General features: G+C 32.7%; 1 protein-coding gene and 2 long non-coding RNA genes across 5 annotated transcripts; all 3 read left to right on the forward strand.

The window, feature by feature from the left end:
• The first annotated feature begins 9 nt into the window (after positions 1–9).
• On the forward strand, positions 10–12150 carry LOC105343295 (ceramide kinase). Of its 3 annotated transcripts, none has more exons than XM_066079962.1 (12): positions 10–138; positions 4698–4910; positions 5050–5178; positions 5351–5414; positions 5503–5648; positions 5735–5809; positions 5891–6055; positions 6337–6406; positions 6691–6746; positions 7271–7461; positions 7661–7824; positions 10727–12150. In XM_066079962.1, exons 1-12 carry the CDS (start codon positions 63–65, stop codon positions 10737–10739), a joined length of 1362 nt encoding a protein of 453 aa, XP_065936034.1. In that variant the 5' UTR covers positions 10–62; the 3' UTR covers positions 10740–12150. The 3 variants fall into 3 exon arrangements, with proteins under 3 accessions (XP_065936034.1, XP_065936032.1, XP_065936033.1); XM_066079960.1 differs by lacking the exon at positions 10727–12150 and adding an exon at positions 9234–9881; XM_066079961.1 differs by lacking the exon at positions 10727–12150 and adding an exon at positions 9234–9880 and having other exon boundaries at positions 5909–6055.
• Positions 12151–16131: 3981 nt separating this feature from the next.
• LOC105343297 (uncharacterized) lies at positions 16132–17588 on the forward strand. The gene is made up of 2 exons (XR_902676.4): positions 16132–16976; positions 17080–17588. It is a non-coding gene; the product is annotated as an uncharacterized lncRNA (long non-coding RNA).
• A 1954-nt stretch (positions 17589–19542) lies between these two features.
• LOC117680706 (uncharacterized) lies at positions 19543–21326 on the forward strand. The gene is made up of 2 exons (XR_004595642.2): positions 19543–20512; positions 21055–21326. It is a non-coding gene; the product is annotated as an uncharacterized lncRNA (long non-coding RNA).
• Positions 21327–21967: the final 641 nt, after the last annotated feature.

The following is a 21967-nucleotide window of genomic DNA, read 5'->3' on the forward strand; positions in this document are numbered from 1 at the left end:
AGCAAATTCATAGAGCGGGTTTGTTTACATTTTCGTCTTGCAGCCCTTTCGCATTATGCATTATGGTAGTTAAAATTGATTTTAAATCAATCAGCGTAGAGGAGGAACGACTCAAAATTTCTGCGAATGATAAGATCTGTAAGTATCACGCAGGCGCTGTCTATCAATGTAGCACATCATCGATCACGCAGTAGGCTGTCATATTTTTTTTTATGTTTTTAGGTCATGACGGTGTACTTAGCTCACCTGTTGTTTGGTGTTAGTGTAGGAAGGAATTGAAATTATCATTATTTAAACGATGAAGATGAAATTCGATTATTAATGTTAAATGAAATTTAATAGGTGTGCGTAAGAATATTTTGAACTTTTCAAAAAGAAATACGCAAAATTGTTTATTTTTTTTTTTTAGCTTAATTTAAATTGCCATCTAGTCTATTTGTGAAAGTTTAGTTTCATTATGTAGGCGGGAATTTACTAAGTAAATAATTTCTGATGAATATTGTAACATTGAATAGAAAGAGGGAGCAAAAGTAAATGAACCAAAAACAATTGCATCGTAAATCATAGCGGGACTATGAACAAATGTAGATTATTTAGAAAAAAAATTTTTCCCAAAAAATTGACCTGTAGTTCACAAATAAGCCCTTTTTTAAAACAGGATGTGATGATGATTAATCTGATTGACTCTGTTATTCGTGAAGGCACGCATGAGTGATTTTATTTTAATAATAAAAAACACAGAACGAAAAAATATTGAAAATAAACTAATTTCGGTTTCATCTTTTCAACTGACTAGATTTTCTTACCTTTCTAAACTTTATCATTCTAAACTATTCTTAAGACGACTATGTACTGATTTCTTAAAGGGATTGCCGATCCGTTATGTATAATCCTGCTTATAAACCTTTCTATTGGATTCACAATTTGTTCAAGACGCGTGATAGACATTTTTCAAGGAAATGCGCGGGACAGCTTATGTGTCGTGAAGAAATGACACAAATTTGTTCTGCTTATACAGAAACGGGTTTTTTTTTCTCTGGCCCCTTTCTATAAAAAATAACATTGTATTATATCATATGGATTCTGCGCCATTATATCATGTTGATTTTCCACAACTTCATCATATTGGTTTTCATGATATTTATTATATTGCATAGATCATCGGGATCTTATGTTTCCCCAACATGCCCATTCTTGGCGGGTGCCCTAACCAAGACTTTAAACTGGAAGGCCTCTTCCTCTACATTGGGGAGTAGCCTATGTCCAAATCAGTGTAGAAGAGGAGGCAGGAAGATAGCTTCCAGTTGACTACTCTTTATTCACTTTTTATAATATGACATTTTAACAACAAGAATTAATATGGTACAATGAAATTAAACAAACATAAATATTTATTACAAAAGTTTGTGAAATCAAAATATTAGTTGAACTCTCTGAATAAGTTATCCTTAACTATTTATCTTACCTGTTTGAAAAGAGGAAAGCCAGTTTCCAGTTGAGGACTGGTGAGCTGTGTTTCATGCATTCCCAATTTATACGCACAGATCCTGCGCTACAACACCCCCATCCTAATAAATAAATGCAATCAAGTCCATATTAAAGATCTGACGCACCGTTTTCCGAGATAGAACCATTTTCAAAAGACCTTGGACTTTCAGCAGGACGTAGCTACTATTTCTTACCTCAAAACAAGTTAAAAATGACGCGGTTTCAAGCGAAATATGCACCGATTGCGTAATCTTAGCTCAAAAGCCAGACAAATCTTGTTGATATCAAAGAGCCATGGCTGAGTAGCCAGCAATGAAATAGCGGGCCAACGTCACATTGCTGTTTGACACAACTACCCAAAGTCCAGGCTTTTATTTAAATGGCACTAGAAGTTTATTCGGAACAGACAGGCTCATCGCTGGACTAAATTACACATTTTTTTTTTAAAACAACAACGATCACAAGCTTTCTGTATAACGTTCGTACTTTATCAAATTTCTGTAGAATTTCCGTTTTGTGTGAAATTGATATTGAAGAAATACATTGTATATTAAATAATATATAAAAATATTTTCAAGGAATTTTAAGAAGTTGTTTTCTTGGTTTATAAAGTAATGCTATTTAACTAATTCAAATGTGTTGGTCAGGTCAGCTATATTTTTTTTAAATGAACCAGTTGCCCTTCTTTCCTTCAACAAAAATAAAATATATGCCATCAAAAATATGTTGGTTGGTCATTTCTAAAGAAGCTGAAGTTTGATTACGACACTGAGCGTTTCGCCATTAATATTCGTATTAAGCAAATTAAAATTTATCCTAGTTTTGTGCCGAATTTATATGTATTTTTTCATGGCTTAGATAGTTGTTTCTGAAGTTTTGTATGAAAACATTAAAACCATTAACAACAAATTTTTCCTGATGACATTAATATCTGTGACATGTTCGACTTTACCTTACCGTGATATTGAGATTTGTTACATTATTGGCTGTCAACTCTCCATGACCTTGAAATTTGTTACATTATTGGCTGTCACTTCTCCGTGACATTGAGATTTGTTACATTATTGGCTGTCACTTCTCCGTGACATTGAGATTTGTTACATTATTGGCTGTCACATCTCCATGACATTGAGATTTGTAACATTATTGGATGTCACATCTCCATGACATTGAGATTTGTAACATTATTGGATGTCACCTCTCCATGACATTGAGATTTGTTACATTATTGCCTGTCACTTCTCCGTGACATTGAAATTTGTTACATTATTGGCTGTCACCTCTCCGTGACATTGAGATCTGTTACATTATTGGCTGTCACCTCTCCGTGACATTGAGATTTGTTACATTATTGGCTGTCATCTCTCCATGACATTGAAATCTGTTACATTATTGGCTGTCACCTCTCCGTGACATTGAAATCTGTTACATTATTGGCTGTCACTTCTCCATGACACTGAGATTTGTTACATTATTGGCTGTCATCTCTCCATGACATTGAGATCTGTTACATTATTGGCTGTCACCTCTCCGTGACATTGAGATTTGTTACATTATTGGCTGTCATCTCTCCATGACATTGAAATCTGTTACATTATTGGCTGTCACCTCTCCGTGACATTGAGATCTGTTACATTATTGGCTGTCACCTCTCCGTGACATTGAGATTTGTTACATTATTGGCTGTCATCTCTCCATGACATTGAAATCTGTTACATTATTGGCTGTCACCTCTCCGTGACATTGAGATTTGTTACATTATTGGCTGTCACCTCTCCGTGACATTGAGATTTGTTACATTATTGGCTGTCACTTCTCCATGACACTGAGATTTGTTACATTATTGGCTGTCACCTCTCCATGACATTGAGATTTGTTACATTATTGGCTGTCATCTCTCCATGACATTGAAATCTGTTACATTATTGGCTGTCACCTCTCCGTGACATTGAGATATGTTACATTATTGGCTGTCATCTCTCCATGACATTGAAATCTGTTACATTATTGGCTGTCACCTCTCCGTGACATTGAGATTTGTTACATTATTGGCTGTCACCTCTCCGTGACATTGAGATTTGTTACATTATTGGCTGTCACTTCTCCATGACACTGAGATTTGTTACATTATTGGCTGTCACCTCTCCATGACATTGAGATTTGTTACATTATTGGCTGTCACCTCTCCATGACATTGAGATTTGTTACATTATTGGCTGTCATCTCTCCATGACATTGAAATCTGTTACATTATTGGCTGTCACCTCTCCGTGACATTGAGATTTGTTACATTATTGGCTGTCATCTCTCCATGACATTGAAATCTGTTACATTATTGGCTGTCACCTCTCCGTGACATTGAGATTTGTTACATTATTGGCTGTCACCTCTCCGTGACATTGAGATTTGTTACATTATTGGCTGTCACTTCTCCATGACACTGAGATTTGTTACATTTTTGGCTGTCACCTCTCCGTGACATTGAGATTTGTTACATTATTGGCTGTCACTTCTTCATGACACTGAGATTTGTTACATTTTTGGCTGTCACTTCTCCATGACACTGAGATTTGTTACATTATTGGCTGTCACTTCTCCATGACACTGAGATTTGTTACATTATTGGCTGTCACTTCTCCATGACACTGAGATTTGTTACATTATTGGCTGTCACTTCTCCATGACACTGAGATTTGTTACATTTTTGGCTGCCACCTCTCCGTGGTTTATCGTTATGGATGACTTTTAGACATTGACGATTGGTGTCATTTCTCTGTTGTTGATATCTATGATGTGATTGGTTGTCATTTCTCTGTTGTTGATTACAGGTGATTTTGATATCTGTGATGTGATTGATTTTCATTTCTCTGTTGTTGGTTACAGATGATATTGATATCTGTTATGTGATTTGCTGTCATTTCTCTGTTGTTGATTACAGGTGATATTGATATCTGTGATGTGATTGTTTGTCATTTCTTTGTTGTTGATTACAAATGATATTGATATCTGTGATGTGATTGTTTGTCATTTCTCTGTTGTTGATTACAAATGATATTGATATATGTGACGTGGTTTATTGTAATTTATCTGGTGTTATATACAGGTGATATTGATATCTATGATTGTCTTTTCATTTCTCTGTTGTTGATTACAAATGATATTGATATCTGTGATGTGATTGATTTTCATTTCTCTGTTGCTTCTTACAGGTGATATTGATATCTGTGATGTGATTGGGTGTCACCTCTCAGAGGAACCAGCTGGATTCTTGTCTGCCCTTTTTGGGTCCTCTCCTTACCTTGTCGTCAGGTACATCTCTAAAGGTAAAAACTACAAGTGGACAGCAGAAACTCTGCAGGTCGCAGGGTCGAAAGAGGAATGTGAGGCACTACAGAACAAAATCAATGGAATACTAGGTCAAGGTGAGAGAAACAACACAATTTTTTTTGTACAGTGTAACAATTTATAAAAAGAGTTTGTAAAATATTATTTGAAATGAAGATTTCATGTCAATTACTAGTATTATATCAGATATATTATATATAGATATATTATATATAGATAATCTCAGACCTAGGAGACTCGGAATCTTTATTAACCCTGTTGGAGGAGGCGGAAATTCTCTGAATGTGTACAAAAACGTTGTCCATCCATTGTTTAAGGCAGCAAACATCATATGTGATGTCAATGGTATGCGATACGACTTTTTATATTTTGTGTTTTAACTTGATATTATCCATGTTAACTATCATTTTATTCTTTTTAATTGCATAGTAATTTATCGATAATTACACCTTAACAGATAATTGTCGTACAGTATATTGTATACCAAAATTTTACAACAATTTAATCTTATTAACAGTTTCTGAACGACCAAAGCACATGATTGACCTGATAAACTGTTTTGACACAGCTAGTGTTGATGGGTTAGTATACTAGTGTAGATAGTACCCCAATGCACCAGTCTGATTTGAGCTCCTATATTTGAGTAATGATGAATTCTATTTTTTTAAGGTTAGTTATATTAGGAGGTGACGGAAGTTTACTTGAAGTCCTCAACTGTCTCCTGACCCGAGCTCAAAAAGAGGCTGATTTAGATTACGATCAAGCTACTTGTAAACTTAAACCATTGGAGGTACCAATCGGCATCATACCAACAGGTTGGATGGAATTAAATTATCAATTTTCCCCATACAATTTTTTACATAATCGAATCTTTTTTGTCTGTAATGTATGTGTATTACAGGTACAGGAAATGGTACAGCTAGAGGTCTCTATGGTAACATGGACGTCGTTACGGCGGTCCTTCATATTATCAGGGGTCAGTTAGCGTTATTGAAAACCTTGGTATATCATTCATGGAGCGCGAATGTTTGAAATTTTATTTAGGTTGAGATGATAGGGTTATTTTGTCTTGCAGGTCGGACAAATTATAATAATATTCAGGCAGTATACAGCGGTGGAAAAATGGTGTCCTTCAGCGGTGTTGTTATTGCTTGTGGGTTGTTCACAGACATTATGTATGAAACGGATCGACAGAGGTGGCTGAAAAGAGCAAGATATTTAGGTACTGGGGTTATGATATATAACTCATACAAGGAAACTTTCGTTTAAAGCAGTTGAATCTTATTAGAGTTTCATTTTATGTGAAATTTAAAATATAGAATAAGAGAAACCTTCTCACTCTATGAAATACATAAGATTTTGTTAAAGATTTATTGATTTTCAAAAGGCCAGTCAAACGGATTATTTGAAGACTAAAGTGTAAATCTTACTGACTGTAAAATATTCGATGTTGCTTAGGCACTCCAATAGTTGATTAAGAAACATTGATCTTTTACTTTTCAGTTATACCTCTGTATATGTTACTTTTTAAAAGACCGAGGCTATTCAAAGTGAAATTATCTATCTTCTCAGGGTAGGTATTATTAACAAGCTTGTTATTAAAAAAATGTTGGGAAAGTAGCATTTTTAAATATAAGTAGTCACAGAAATAAAGTTGATATGAAATGTTGTTTGAATTAATTTACTCTATTAATTCTTGTCTTTGTTTTTATTTGTTTTTCTAGGTCATATATGTCTAAACATATACAAGAGCTTTCAAAACAATTTTCAACAACCTAATTATATTTAGAATTCAATCACCAACAAAGTTTGAAACAAAGTAATTAAAAATGATTTTTATGACTTAATTTTTTCTAGCAAATCAACTTCAAAGACTACAGATAATGACGACTCAACGGAAGCCCAGGACTTAGGTGCCGTTCTAGTTGTTACATTGGTCAATTAGATTTTAATCAGTTTTGTCTCACTTTAAATTTTTTAATTAATATTGATGAAATGCTGTTGAAATTAAGGAATTTTAAAAGGTATCTTCATCTTACTCTGTAATTCAACCTCTAGCTCTTCTATTGTGTATACTTATTACTTAAAAATAATCGTTTCTTTCTCTCAGTTTATTTTATAAAAACGAAACATTTATATTCCAGCCAAAATTATAAAATAATATTGATAGCTTTTGATCGTAAATTTTGGACCACCGGTATGACCCTCCTACAAATGTTTATTTTATTATTCCATATTTTGCATTGACCTACGTGATTTTTGAATTAAAACAACTGATATAAATGAGTTAGGTAGATATTACTCCATCATATTTAGATGTATATTGAGACCTCTTGTTCACGTTGCAATGCAAATGTAGCGTCAAAGCATATTTTTTTTTGTCTTATAGACACTTTTCTGTCTTATAGACATATTTTAACGGTTGTTTTTATCACAGGTGAAGTGACCAGTGTGATGTCTCTATATGGTGATTTCTTTAACAATGCAACAGATTCGAAAATGGATTTTGTTAAGTTGTCTCGAGAAAGTAGGAAAACAGATGTCTTCACACTCCTTGCCTTTAAAGAAACAGGGAGACTGGAATTCATATCTTCTTTTCTTCTGTTTTTGTCTTATACTAGATCCCTTGTAGGCACTTTATAAACTTTTTCTTTTTTTTTTTTTTGGTTCTTTATTTGAAATGTAAATGTTTTCTACTTTTTAATTTAAAAAATATGAAAAATATAAAATATGTTATATATATTATATGTATTTATCTATAACGTGTTATTTCATTCAGCATACACGATTAACAATAATCAGCATCTGTTTGCTTCAATTTCAATAGTTCCAGAAGGACGTTATTGCTCCATACACAGTTACGGGATACAAAGTAAAGATACTTAGTGGTGACAAGAACTTGCCTCAGGACGCACACGTAGCAAGGATGAATAATTTACTTGATGTAGACGGGGAAATGATTGACTTGGTTGATGGGGAATATGAAGTTTGGTATGTATTTCAAGCATGTTGTTAACAGTTCATATACATGTATATTGGGTACATCTAGGTAGATCTAGAATTTTGCGTTTTACAATTCGATCGTGTCATATACAAAAGAAGTCAAGGTGACTAATCTTTCACTTTAAAATTTTTAAAAATCATTTTTAGGACCAGAATACGCTGCAAAAGGACTTTACTTTATACAAAATCAAATTCGTAGCGTTCGTTTTGTTTTGCTTGTTTTTGAAGATAGTTTTGAAAGCATGGAACATACCAGTACTTTCTCTTCTGGTAAACAAAAGAGTTACAATCAATTAAACTGCAAACACTCTAGCACTTTGGTTGAAATGTGAAATAACAATTGACAAAATTTTAAAAGAGTTATTGGCCCTTAACTTTCATATTTTTTATAGCATTAACTGTTGTAACACTTATTAGAGTATATGTATTTGGAATAAAGGTTTATTTAAGGATGACGTTTACTCAGAATGAAAAAAAAATCCACTGATGATAATGAAAAACCAACTATTGTGTGTTATAGACCTTACATGGAAGTGTTATTCTTCACTTTCAAAAAAGTAGGTCAATGACCTACTTTTTGAGTTATTGGCCATTGAATATTTTTGGAAAATTTAAGAAAAATCCATAAAAAAATTACACTATGATTGAGATTTTCTTAATTGTGAAAATAATACAAATTGCTTAACTCTTTAACAATGAAATACAGTTTATGAATGGTAGTGACATTAAATGGATACAAAACATTAAGTTTTCATTCACAATTTTTATAGATATTCTAGTCAGAATTTCCTCTATCAGTTTTTAAATTACTACCCATTTTTGATTCAATATAACAAAAAACTGAATGATGATAACGCTAAAACATTTATAGTATAACACTAAGTATATTGACCTTTCTCTGCTGGCATAAAATTTATATGAGGTCAATGATCAAAATGTTGAGATATGGTGTCTTTAATCATTTTTGAGCATTTTTCAATATTTTCGTAGTGTGTGCCATACGATTATCAAAATGAAAAAGCAAGATAAAACCAACAGAAAATATGCAAAATTATGTTGACTACCACATAAAATCTTAACTTTAAAAATTATAATACTACCAAAAATATTTCAGTGGAAAACAAAATCTTGAAAATTTAATCCGAATTTCCTCTGTTTTGCTAAAAATCAAACTTTGTCAGAGCCTAATTCCATAATTAAGTAAACATATCGATTGTTATGTCAATAATAATTCATTTCATAAATACTTTTTGTATTTAAAACAAATTTTACTCATGAAATTTAACCTTTTAACAATCCGGATTTGAGAACTCAAACCCTGAGTAAACAACGTCCTTAATCGAATTTTTGAATATTTTCATGATGTTACATAGAAAAATCGTATTTTATCTTTCCAGGAATCATATCAGGATGGTCAAATTTTACACTTCTCATTGAGTACAATTTGTATCCAGATCTCCTGGTGTGAAACGGACATGCTTAGAAAGCTACTGTATTTAATGTTCAGAATTAAGTAAATGGAATGACACTGTTGAATGCATAATCATATACCATAAATTTGTATGCATACGTATGCGCGTGCGTGCGTGTCAATCCTTGTACATGTATCTCATTTTTATATAATAACTTCTTATTTCATATGCAGTTATACATGTACTTGTTGTTGAATATGTTATTGGCATTTCCAGAAACCTGATTATTTTTTTTCGTTGTCACTGTTTCAGTTTTTTTAAAGCGATAAATTGGAATAATTTCATCTATTATATATTCATGAACGAGTAAACAGAATAATAAAGATGTCTCATTTTATCGAATTCTTTTTCAATATCATGTGTATTTTCGGAATACATGTACTAGTACATGTATAATAAATTAAGTGATTTGGTATGGTTATAGGTATTAATGTTTAAAAGTTGACAATGAATTAAACACCTATTATATATTTACTTATATAATGACCCTCTAAAGGGGGGTTATCGACTTTACTTGATAAAGATTAACACGCTGTTTAATCACTTGATATGATTTACAAATCAATCGACCCGTTTTTTTTTTTAAATCCTAATTGTCGTGGTTTTCCTTCAAAAGCACGTGTTAAAGTGTAAAACCCACAGGTACGTATTGTTATTTGAAAAAGACGTCAGCTGTCAAATTACAAATATAGACACTCTATTACTGTGTTTTATATATAATGTAACGTATAAACGTATAAAGATATCGGAAGGGGTTTTACATCGACTATTCCTATTTAAATGACATGCTCTGTGGATTGGCGGTTTTGACTCATCACCGTACTTAAGCGGGTAACCGTTAACCACTGAGGTTGAACCTTCCAGTCCACCACAAGTTCTTGACTTGCATATACAGACATCGTCTGACTAGATGAAGAAAGAAGTATGGATTTATTGCCAAACAAAGACCAACATGAAAGTTACGGACGCTTCCTGCGACTTGCGGGAGACTGTCTTCATGAGAAGTATCAGACGTACGGGAATAAGCTGAGCCTCCAATTAATATTTGTCGGCAAAAATACAGTGTGTCCTAAATCAACAGAAGCAAAATCTATACAACCTCATAATGCGCAGTTTTCAGATTTAATTCGAAAAGAAAGGGATCCCGTCAAACGACTCGGAAGGAGTCTTCGTCTCGCAGCAGACATAATGAATGACAGTGGTTCGGAAGAAGAGCGTTTGCGCAACCAATTCTCTTTTACTGCAAATATTGGCCAAATACTGCTTTTGTACAGCAATTTAGTAGCATTTCTGTAAAAAAAAAGAATTTCATATTCTCAGACAGGTGGGTATCAAAGTTAAATAATGTAAGATATTAATAAAATGTGGTATCCCTTGGCAGTTTCTATATTTTGCAATAATTTATTGACTTTTTTCAGGATTGTGGAATGAACATTGGGCGGACTTAATGATTGCATCAAATTCCAGAAAATTTCCATGCACATTTTTATTGGTCGTATCTGGCTTTCTGTACAGCAAACAAGAACATACACCAAACGTACCTGGTTTTCACCCCGCTTAAAGTAAAAGGAAATAAAAGATGGCAGTGACAAAGATTATTTTTACAGGCAGTTTGTTGGTGAATCCTTGAAATAATCACCACTAGCTGCGCAGTATATGCTCCATTTACCTTAACTCTTTCGAGGTCTACCGATGACGAAATATGAGACGTTGACTTATCTAATTAGTCAATCGTATTGTAATAAGATAATAAGCAACAGTAGCACTGAGCCACAATGTGATTAAATCTACGATGTCTAAATGATCAACTTGTGGTTTCTGAGCTTATTAGAGGTTATTCTGGTAAAATACATTTAAAGGTCTATTGATGTATTCATGCAGTGTCTTTAAACTACCAAGTCTTTCAAGGACAGACTGAACATACGTGTTGAACTTTTAATTTCTGATCATAAACTTTGTTTACTGTATATATAGTTAAAACATTTTATATTTAAATGAGTGCAATATTTACCAAAAAGGGAAGCCATATGGTTGTACACTGAGGCAAATAATTTAATTATTTATTGTTTATTTGCTAAAGGTATCTCTAGCATAGTCTCTTTATTTTGTGGTTATTTTGCCAAAAATAAAACTTCTGATTTAATTTTTCATTGATTTTTATTTTGGTAATGTTTGATGTTTTTTAAAGGGTTGCTTTATTTTTTTATTGTCTTTTTATTGGAAAACCCCGATGTCATCATGATTTTGCTAATTCATATTCGTTATTTTTGGGTTACACGTGCACCAGGAAAAGGAAAAAAAACCCAGACGAATGCACTGTATGTTTTTGATCACGAGTGTTCATTTTGGCGCTATACAGTTATACCCTGAATCTATGACTTTCATACTGCAAAGTATCTGTCATCCTGAATACTTCTAGATCTGTATATATATAACATTGGTGTATTGAGTCAAAGTCAAATGTAATGAACAACTGAAATTGACTGTTTTAAATCAAAACTTCATACATGCATGTTACGCATTTGGTTTTCGCCCGGATTCGTGTAAAACGATACAAAAGATGACAGCGGCAAAGAATATTTTTAGTGTAACATTTGTCAGTACCTTTCAACGGGCAGTCCTAGATATTGCCTCCACAGAATGCGCAGTATATTCGAATCGTGTTTATTATCTTTACGTAAAATCGTTCATGATCTACGGAAGACGAAATATGAGACGTTGACTTATCTAATTAGTCTATCGTATTTTAATAAGGATAATTAACAACAATAGCGTTGCTCCACAATGGGATATATTTGTCAACGGTGTTTCAGTTATCAACTTGTGGTTTCTTTATCTGCATGTATGAGATATAGAACTGTCAGATAAAGTTTATTTAAAGGTCATGCGGTGACTTAAAAGCAGATTATATATGTAAACACTGATTAACACCTCGTTCAAGGACACATTGGACACACTTAATGCACTGTCTTTTTTATTAAGATGATAAACTTCATTTACAGTATATTTAAAAGAGGTTTTTTAATTGAAGTGCCATATTTACAAAAAGGAACAGAGAGTGGATATTTTTTGTAACTTTCTTTATTTTGTCATAAGTTAGCCAAAAATGGAAGTTCTAAATAAATTTTCCCGAAGAAACTTTGATTTTGTAACAGATTTTTCTTACATTTTGTTTTAGTTTTGTTTATTGGCAATCCCAGATGTCATCATGACTCTGCAAATTTATAATTATAGTTTGATTGGCTTATCAAATAAAGAACCCGTGATGACCCCATTAAAACAGCGCATGCTTATCGTTATATGTAATACTATGTTCTATGTACGCGTTGTTTGAAGTTTGGCCCTTTTACATTGAATCGACGCTTATGACCCTGTTACTGTAAGGGATTTTCATATTTGCAGTGTCATTATGACTACATCTTGTATTATAAAATATATTATATTGCTTTAATGGGTCTAAACATCAATTTCTTTGCTACATTTACAACATACAGAATAATGGACAACTGAAAAAACCCACAATTGGTTTAAACTTTTCATAACTAAACATACAGGTAGTTGATTTTTCCAATATTTTAATTTTACAGTAATAAAATTCACTTGTCCCTTAGCGTTCAGATATTGTCATGTTTATATATACAGATGTATATGTATGATATATGATTTATATTGGCTTGTATTCTGGCATAAGATCGACCTAGGGTTTTGACGACCAACGTTCAAGTGGCGGTAAATGGTGCCACACGCTATCTGATATTTGTATGCTATAGATAGATATGCAAACATAGGTCTCATTGTGACGTTCTGGAATATTAAAATGAATAACATGTATATAAATAAAAACAGTGCATATATGTTTCAACATAAAGGCAACAAACAGTTTATATTTTCTAAGAAAAAGACATTTCATGTATTTTGTCGTCCTATTTGAAGTGCTTATTAAATAAAATCTGAAATACCATTACTACAGTATGCTGTAATTGTTGACTTTTATATTTACATCTACCAAGTATTATTCCCGCTGTTTCTTACGGAAACTTAAAATTAATTCATAACTCAATAGAAATCTACACGTCCTGTTTATCGATTGGTTGAAATCTACAGCAACAAGAAACTGACAGGACTGAAATTGACACGCCCTGTTTATCGATTGGTCGAAACCTACAGCGACCTCAGAAAAATCACGGACTGCACGAAATAATCAAAATGATGTTAGAATCAAAGTCTCACAGGAGACGATTTTGTTGTGTCTTTTATTTAACGTACTTATGTACGTTAACATTAATTTATTGAATTTTACTTACTTTTCATTATCAATTTATTTATTAGTTAAAAGAAAGATGTTAATATAGACAATAAAATACTTTCTTTGATGATTCATGCGAGTTATGAAGGTATAGCGATCATTTCAGAAAAAATTACATAACTCTCTAACGCGGGTTTTGTATTTTTCTGCAATGTCGCTACCTTCATATCCCGAATGAATCACCAAAGAAAGCATTTTATTGTTTAAATGGACCTGTATTGACCGTCAGTTTGATTTCGAAAGTCTTGTATTTTTCGCACTAATGATATTAAATACGTACGTCGGATACAAAAGACTCTTGATTGAAAAAAAAATACACTCAATACAAAGACAGCGTGAAATCAATATGTTTGTATACTTTTAAAACAACATTATGTTAAATGCTATTAGATCATCACTCATTTGTAACGGTGCTTTAAAAGTTCTCTAAGTAGCTCATGACTTTTGACCGATCGATGTTACCTTTGGTGTTACCTTTCTGTACGATGATAAGTAATGGATATCAGATTGTCTGTTTAAACACAAGTAAATGATGGTTCACCTAAAACACGCAATAAATTGCGTAAGCAGAACTTCCGCTATAAATAACGCTACTGTGACCTACAATAAAAACTGGATTCACTTTGTTCCGCATATTTATAAAAATAATCTGTCTTGGCTGTATTATTTGGTTGTAATTTTGGAACCTTAGTAGGTTGAGTCGCTAACTATTCAGAACATGCCCTATCAAATGTGGGATTTACAAAACTGCAGGAAAACTGTTCTGTTCTAAATTAATAAAAAAATCTGTCGTTGTCGGGAGATTTTTGCTTTGTCATTTTTATCCAGAACCACTGCTCCTATAACCAAATTTGACACAAAAAATCATTCGGTTAATGGCTTTCATATTTGTTCAAATTAGGACCATTAAAATAGGCGACAATAAGGAAAGGCTATATAAAATTGGTTGTTCAAAATTCTTTAGATCTAATGGCTTGATGAAATATCAAACAAAGTGCTAAATAAACCTTGATAATTTGTAGATTAAATTTTGTTCTTATCATGACCGGTGTCATTCAACTCTATAGTATAATGATACTATTTTTAATAATTACTTATAGTTTCAAAGGATACAGTATCCATATCGCAACTTACACAACAGACAAAATAAAACATAGCACACTGTAAATAAAATATACCCTGTCTCCGACCCAAAACCTGATTATATCCTGTTATATTTCATTTCTTACAAATAAATCATTTCAAACAATTAGAGGCATGCATAAGTTTCACTGGGGGAATCGTATACACTGAATGTTTTATAAATCGATTTGACAATATTTAACTAAACAGATCAAAGCGTTTGGGTGTGGTCAAACTTAAAAGGGAAAATGGGGGGAAAATTGCACATTATTAGCAACAGTATAATGTTAAGGACTGCCTATTGTTACTCATCCGAATTGTAAATTTTTAATCTTTATTTTTAATGTCTTAGTTATGGTTTATAACAACAGATATGAAATATCATGTACATTTCAAAAACGGCCTTCTTGAACGGCCTTGAATCATTGTGTGAGTGACCGAACATTGCTATGAGGCTTTTGGTACAGATTTTCGCAGGTAGCACTAAGCACTCAGCTACGGTGATTGACCTTATTAAGAATTAAGTCACAACCAAATAGAGTTCAAAATAATTGTCGAATATTATGATTATAGCAATTGTCTTAATATATTTTCTCTATCTTTAATATAAAGTTCTACAATATATGTTTGAGCATTGGAAATTGAAGGAAGCTGACTATTTTTGTGTTAAAATATATATGAAAAACACTTTATTTTTAATGTACATTTATTTTAGGAATATATATATAGGAAATTGCAATTTTTTTTGCAATTCGAAGCAGATTTAATTCGACCGTCTGGTCATCTCATGAGATTAAAATGTACAAATTTGGCTATCATTGTGGAATATTGCAAAAATAGATTTGTACAAAACAGTTCTACGGGTGAACAAAAAATAATCCCGAAGATGGCAAGTTTCACATATCGAACGGAAATCTTGTTCAAACATTAAATTTTCAAAAAATACTAAATATTTTTAGATAGCATGCATAAATATTAAAAACCAAAATTGGCCATCTTAAAAGGTTAATGTGGAGTCTTATTTAATTAATTATCTAAAGATATAATCTTCCTGCGAATTACGTCTGAAGTCAATCGCGTTGCAAATATTTTGTTTCCCCATTTACTTATGTGGGGATGAAATGACAAAGAATACGAGTTGAATAACTGATTTTGAAATGTAGACGATCATCTATATATTTTCTGTTTCTTCAAGAGCTCAAACTTAATGTCTTGAGATCGTCATATTTTACAAAAATTTAAAGATGAATATATTAAGTAAATAACTTAAACAATTTATTTTGGTATACTAGGTTTATTTAAGCATCGGATATAAGGGGAACTAGGCACTGAATGTAAATATTGAGGTACAGCTGTGGTGATCGAGAATTTAAATATTTTGATAAACAAATTTAACACCTACAGACCTACACTAGATTTCATATCAAAAAATATAAACCGAGAAACACCTTTTAAAGGTTCAGAAAAGACTTGTACGAAAATGAAATTCATAGTTGTCATAGTAATAGTGATCAAAACGATTTTAATGGTATGATGGTTGAAGTGTCTATTTAATTAGACCATGAATTTCCCTTTTTTCTAATTATAGATTTGATTCACTGCCAGGATATCACATGCACAGTTAGATAAGACGCTTGTGGTTATTAAACTCCAAACTACAATTGTGGGTATATCATTACAACACAGAACTGTCCGCCTGATTACATCAGTACACAGCTATTAAGTTTATTCGTAACCAAACGTCAGAGAAAAACAAGGCAATTACTTCCAAACCGTGAATTTATATGAAGATTAAAGCATGGAACCTTCGTTTGAGAAAAAACAAACCGTTAAAGGAGTTGGACAGTTCTTGCAACTTGTGGGAGACAGCTATTATGAGAGATATAAGAAATACTGGAGTAAGATAAACACGTGTTCGAACATTACCAGCATCTTGCCTCTTACTGAGACCTTTCAATGTCTGGGCAAGATGGCTCGAAACATCTTTGTGACAAGACCTCGAGATGAATGTCAGTCAGAGATCGTGCAGTTGAAGACCTTGGAAGTGGTTCTGAGTGAGGGTGGGGATGAACTTGCAAGGAACATGGGTGAGCTTTTACAGAGGGCAGGGGACGCAATGAATGAAGAGTATCTGAGTCTATCCACGTCTACGAGCGAGTCAAACCTCAACCGTCTCTGTTTCGTTTTGCAATGTGTCAAAGTTCTAGTGCATTTGTCGGAGTTCATTTGACAAATATGAGGTAGGTTTTATGTTCAATCAAAGTTTATTCCTAACTGTTATTTTAAAACATATGTTGCATTACTGTCAGTATTGGTAGTTATTATCTTTTAAATATATTTCAGAAGACGTATGAATGGTCTCACAGAAGCAAATCCAAAAAGCCCCAAATAAAGCAACTTACGCAATCCGATCGATGGCACTACTTGAGTCACGTGTCAGCTGCATTATGTTTTTAAAAGAATGAAAGAACATTATGACTCAGCCATGTGAAAGTGCGCGCGAAAAGTGAGGTTATCTGCAAAAAGGAAGTACGAGAACTTCCTTCGACAACAACAACAACAACAATTACACAACAACCACTATAACGAGTAAAAAAAAGTTAATCAAGGAGAAGAAGACATTGCAAACATTTTATCTGACATTTTGAACGATCTTCCTTACAAAAGAGAGCGTTGTGTTACATGTGCGGAAGAACAAAATGAAAAAAAAAGTCACGTGTTTTACATGTGCAAATGTATGATAGTTATATTTGAGAACAATTAATATTAACAGTTAACAGATGAGTTTACTTTTTAAAATCCGTGAACTGCACTGAACCTTTTGTATAATGCAAATAAAAATATGCACATTAGACCGTTGTTTAAGTGTTTTGATTTTCCCTGTAATGTTGTACATCAAGGTTACATTTGTTGTTTCTAGAATGACTACCGATTTATTTACTTGCATGCTCTTACATGCACTCTAGTACAAAAAAAAAAGAAAACGGACAAAAGCTTTTGGTAATCAATCTGATGTTTGTTTCACGGATGGATAAAATGTGCAGCACGAGAAGAGCATGCCACAAAAGAAGCCAAAGAGTGCATTGGCACAAATCCAACAATATATGGTTTCCTTATTTTGATAGTGTTTTGCAGTTTGTTTTATTTGTTAACACTCTACATATTCATTGCAAATTCATAAAATCAAATAAAAGTGCCTAACGCAAAGGCAAATCTCGTGCTTGCATTTATGTTGAAATGTGACAATATATTTACACTCAATGTTTTCGATAAACGCCAACTTTATAAAGATAAAGAAAATTAGGATAAATTAATATTGATTTCTACTTTCATTTTTTTTTCTGGTAAAGTCTCTGATTAGAATTTTACAAGGATTACATCGTATGTGAAAAAAAATTAATACCTGCCCTAATTGGTCAACAGGTTACTAGTACTTCTCTGACCTGAATCGCCACTGGGTCTTTGCTTTCTCCTTTCATATTTTCAACCGAAATCATATTTTGCTGTTTAAAATCTATCAACTTTTAAAAAACCCTTATATCTTAAGTTAATTAGTTATATGGATAAAATTCACTTTTATCATTTAAGAGAGCCGAATGGCCGTGACCATTTTTAAGACTGTATTAATCTCCTTGGGAAGAAGAGCTCTATATAAAGATTTTTAAAAAATTCGAATTCTAAAGCTAAAATATTTGGAATTTATCTTTACCTAATTATCTTAATTTATTCTTTGGTGACGACCCAGTCTCTTTAAATGATAAAGATGAAAACTTGTCAGAAAAGTACCGTATAGAAAAATAAAAGCACTCCAAACTTGAACATGTTTTATGTTTATGCATTGTTATAAGGTTAATTCATTTTCTTTTCTGTTTTTATTTCAGTTTTTAATTTACTCTACCTGCTGCATCTCAAAAGATAAAGAAATCAGACGCATTTTTTTTTACTTTTTACTTTCGAAAACTTAAAAACTTGTTGAAGTATACAATTAATCCATAAACCTGACAACCTGACAATAAATGCAATGATGCTTTCTCAGTTCAAAGGTCTTTTATAATTATGAGAAATGCAATCGATGATTAACATTCTATTTTCGTGTCATATAATGACGTTTTAAAATGGCGACCCTAGTAATCGTAATGACGTAATGTAAATAAATAAACAATATAAAATGGTATCATAATACAGCAAGCTATTTCCATATTTCCTGCTATATTTATTTCTATTGCGTACTTAAAAGTTGATGTGTAATACAGATAAATGAAGACAAATTTAGACCTACTGATTTATTTACCTATCAACTGCCTGTATGATAAAGCTTCTAATTTTAACAAGTGACTTAAATAGATCCCCTGGGTCGTTTTCAACAACGACACCAAGGCGTTGTTCTTTGTGTTGGTGTCGAAACGCGAGTTGTACTTTGCACTCAAATATAAATATCGGTGGTTATACGACTCTAAAGTTCTTCGTCTCTAAATATGGAAAATGAGGACAAGGTAAATACGGAAGACATCCGCGCACAAAAATCGATTTCGTAGATTGTTGATTTAACTTCCTCTTATATAGAAATCAAACCTGTTCACTAGATCAATAATATTAAGTTTTAAACTGGTCACATAGGCTGTAAAAAAGTTTGCGTATTATATACTTTGAAATAAGTAAACACATAAAAGATGAAAATTACATAATATAACTTTATATGAATCTGTTTTTACTATAATCAACTATCTATGATAAAGTGAAGTCATATTTGTCAAGGTTTCCCTTCTGGTTCATGGAAAGTTTAAATTTGCAATAAGGAACTGCAAAAAGAGTACACCACTTCATTTGACCAAAAGGTCGTTCACCAGAGTCCATGTTACTAATTTGTGACTCTTCGTTAGCAATACTTGAACAACTGAATTGCCAAGAACTTTAAACAAACAAACAACACATGCACCAGTTGCGGTTCTTTGTGAAAACCACAATGATTATTAACCATTAGTAATCTGGCACCAAGTATAGATGAAACTTAAGTTTTAAAAAATAAACAAAGATTACTACTCCACAAACCCACTCAAAGCATGAATTGTCTGTTAGTTATAAAAGAACAGCTTTGATCAGTTTGAACAATAGCCATAAGTGATGCAGGATGATAATCTATATTTAATATTTTTTTATCAATCTGACAAAGACCTCCCTGGACTATTGCCAGGGCACCACGTGATTCAGTGTTTATAAACATTATTATATTTCCTGTATTAATTTTTAAAAGGACAGACACGGGGTGAATACGGAAACGAAACAAATCAACATACAATTCAATTTAAAATATTGAAAAAGTTCTCGGATCATTGAATGGACATTTGGCATGTGCAGCGACAATCAGCTGGTTCTGGACAAGCTTGTTAAAAACATTGAAGAAGATATCACAGAGGTGAAAGAAAAATCAAAATTATCTTACCCTAGAGCAGAGGAAAACGAATTCCATACACCGTGGAACAAGAGTTTTGTCGAAAAGCTCAGGAAATTATACCAAATAATGGTTCCCCAAGTAACTAGGTTACAAAATGAACCGGAAAACTCTGAAAAAAATAAAGAGAAACGGGTGACCATTTATTTCTTTTCAAAAGAAGAATACAACATACGCTGTGCGCAGAATTTAGGACGATTTTTGCAGAAAGCTGGAGATTCGTTCGATCATCGCTATGCAGATACTAGGGATGAAGAACTTGGTGGTTTGGCGAAATGGTTTGGCAAAGAAATTATACGGTGGATTCTCTCTTGAAAAAACATCAAGGTATGTCAATTTCATTCTACATGTATATTAAACCATAAATTGATTTCACCAAAACAATTATATAAAGGTTATTTTCTGAATGTTATAATATAAACTTAAGATATTATTCGGTGTCTTTTACAAGTGTAATCTAACTCGACAGTGTTGACCAATTGCAATGATAAGCCATGTGTAATGATGAACTGTTATGATGAACCCTTTGCAATGATGAACAAATGTTATGATGAACCCATTGTAATGATGAACTAGTGCTTTGTTGAGTAATGTGCCAGTACATTTTGTGCCGTCAAACATGTTTGCATTATTCCTAAGAAATGCTACACTTACTTTATTCTATCGCCCTAAATACGGCGGTTTCGTCCCTGAAAAGATTCTTTTTATCATAAACTGAGTGCTACAGTTAATATAATATTGCGATTAGAGACGTATATCAGTCCCATATAACGTGTATGTTTTTTAAATTATTAGTTGCAAACGGTTTAAACGTGTCAGTCTATTTACCAGAACTTTCTTTATACAATATTTTTCTTATGTTGTTTCAGAAAAATTATTGGAGCATAACCACTTGCAAATGCAGAACTAAGTCGATACTGGCGCATAACCTTGACGGCACTGTGATGTTGTTATGAGGAGCGGATGGCAGCTGGCCAAAGTGTCGCATAAGGAACGGGTGCCAGGGTGTTGCTACAGAGAGCACGATGAGTCACCTGTTCCGTTTACAGCAAAGAAATGGGAACTTTTTGTGTTGCAGATTTTGTGACCTTTTCATTGAACATTGCAATTTTGAAGTCTTATTAAACATATGTGCACTTTTTATATTTTGATTTTTTTTCCTCATTGAAGAAGGGGTTTTAAAGAAAATGCAATTGTTTACTGGTATCCCTTTGATACATAAAATGATTAAGAACAATGCTATTTAGATAATCAATCGATTAGTTATTCAATACCCGGAATTGCAGCTGACATATGGCGAAAGTGTGTTGCATAAGATCTATTTATAGATTTGGTGCCAGAAGTTTATAATCATTGCTTGCTGGGTGAATGGGGTTTTTTAGATGCAATTTTCATTTTCATAGCAAATTACATGATATTAATTAATAGAGGATTCATCAACAAATCTTTAGACGCTCTTTGCAAAATAGTGTCTAACTCATTTTACCAAGGTCAAGAAAACCGTTCTTGAAGACTCGAAATCTCCATTTGATCTGACAACTGGTCCTCTGCCAGTGGTCGACCTCTTTATTTGATGCGAAATATTTATTGAGAGGATTAGTCTCCGTCTACTTTTACTCAAATCTTCAAAATCAAGGACGTCTGACAAACGCAGCGTTTTGGGGTTTTTTTTTGGCATTTTTAAATAAACAGATTTATGTTTTGAAAATTCATGTTTTGAAAAATAAATGTTGAGCAATTGCAACACATCCGTTGCTAGTATCCGTTGATATCCAGTGGCGG

Source organism: Magallana gigas, chromosome 3, assembly GCF_963853765.1.
Source record: "Magallana gigas chromosome 3, xbMagGiga1.1, whole genome shotgun sequence".
Taxonomy (NCBI): domain Eukaryota; kingdom Metazoa; phylum Mollusca; class Bivalvia; order Ostreida; family Ostreidae; genus Magallana; species Magallana gigas.

What these genes read in the sequence shown, in the direction of transcription:
- LOC105343295 (XM_066079960.1), top strand. Translation starts at nt 63, where the DNA reads ATGGTAGTTAAAATTGATTTTAAATCAATCAGCGTAGAGGAGGAACGA. An exon ending in GGTCCTTCATATTATCAGGG is followed by an intron (nt 5,810 to 5,890) that starts GTCAGTTAGCGT and finishes TTGAGATGATAG; the next exon opens with GGTTATTTTGTCTTGCAGGT. An exon ending in AAATTATCTATCTTCTCAGG is followed by an intron (nt 6,407 to 6,690) that starts GTAGGTATTATT and finishes AATTTTTTCTAG; the next exon opens with CAAATCAACTTCAAAGACTA.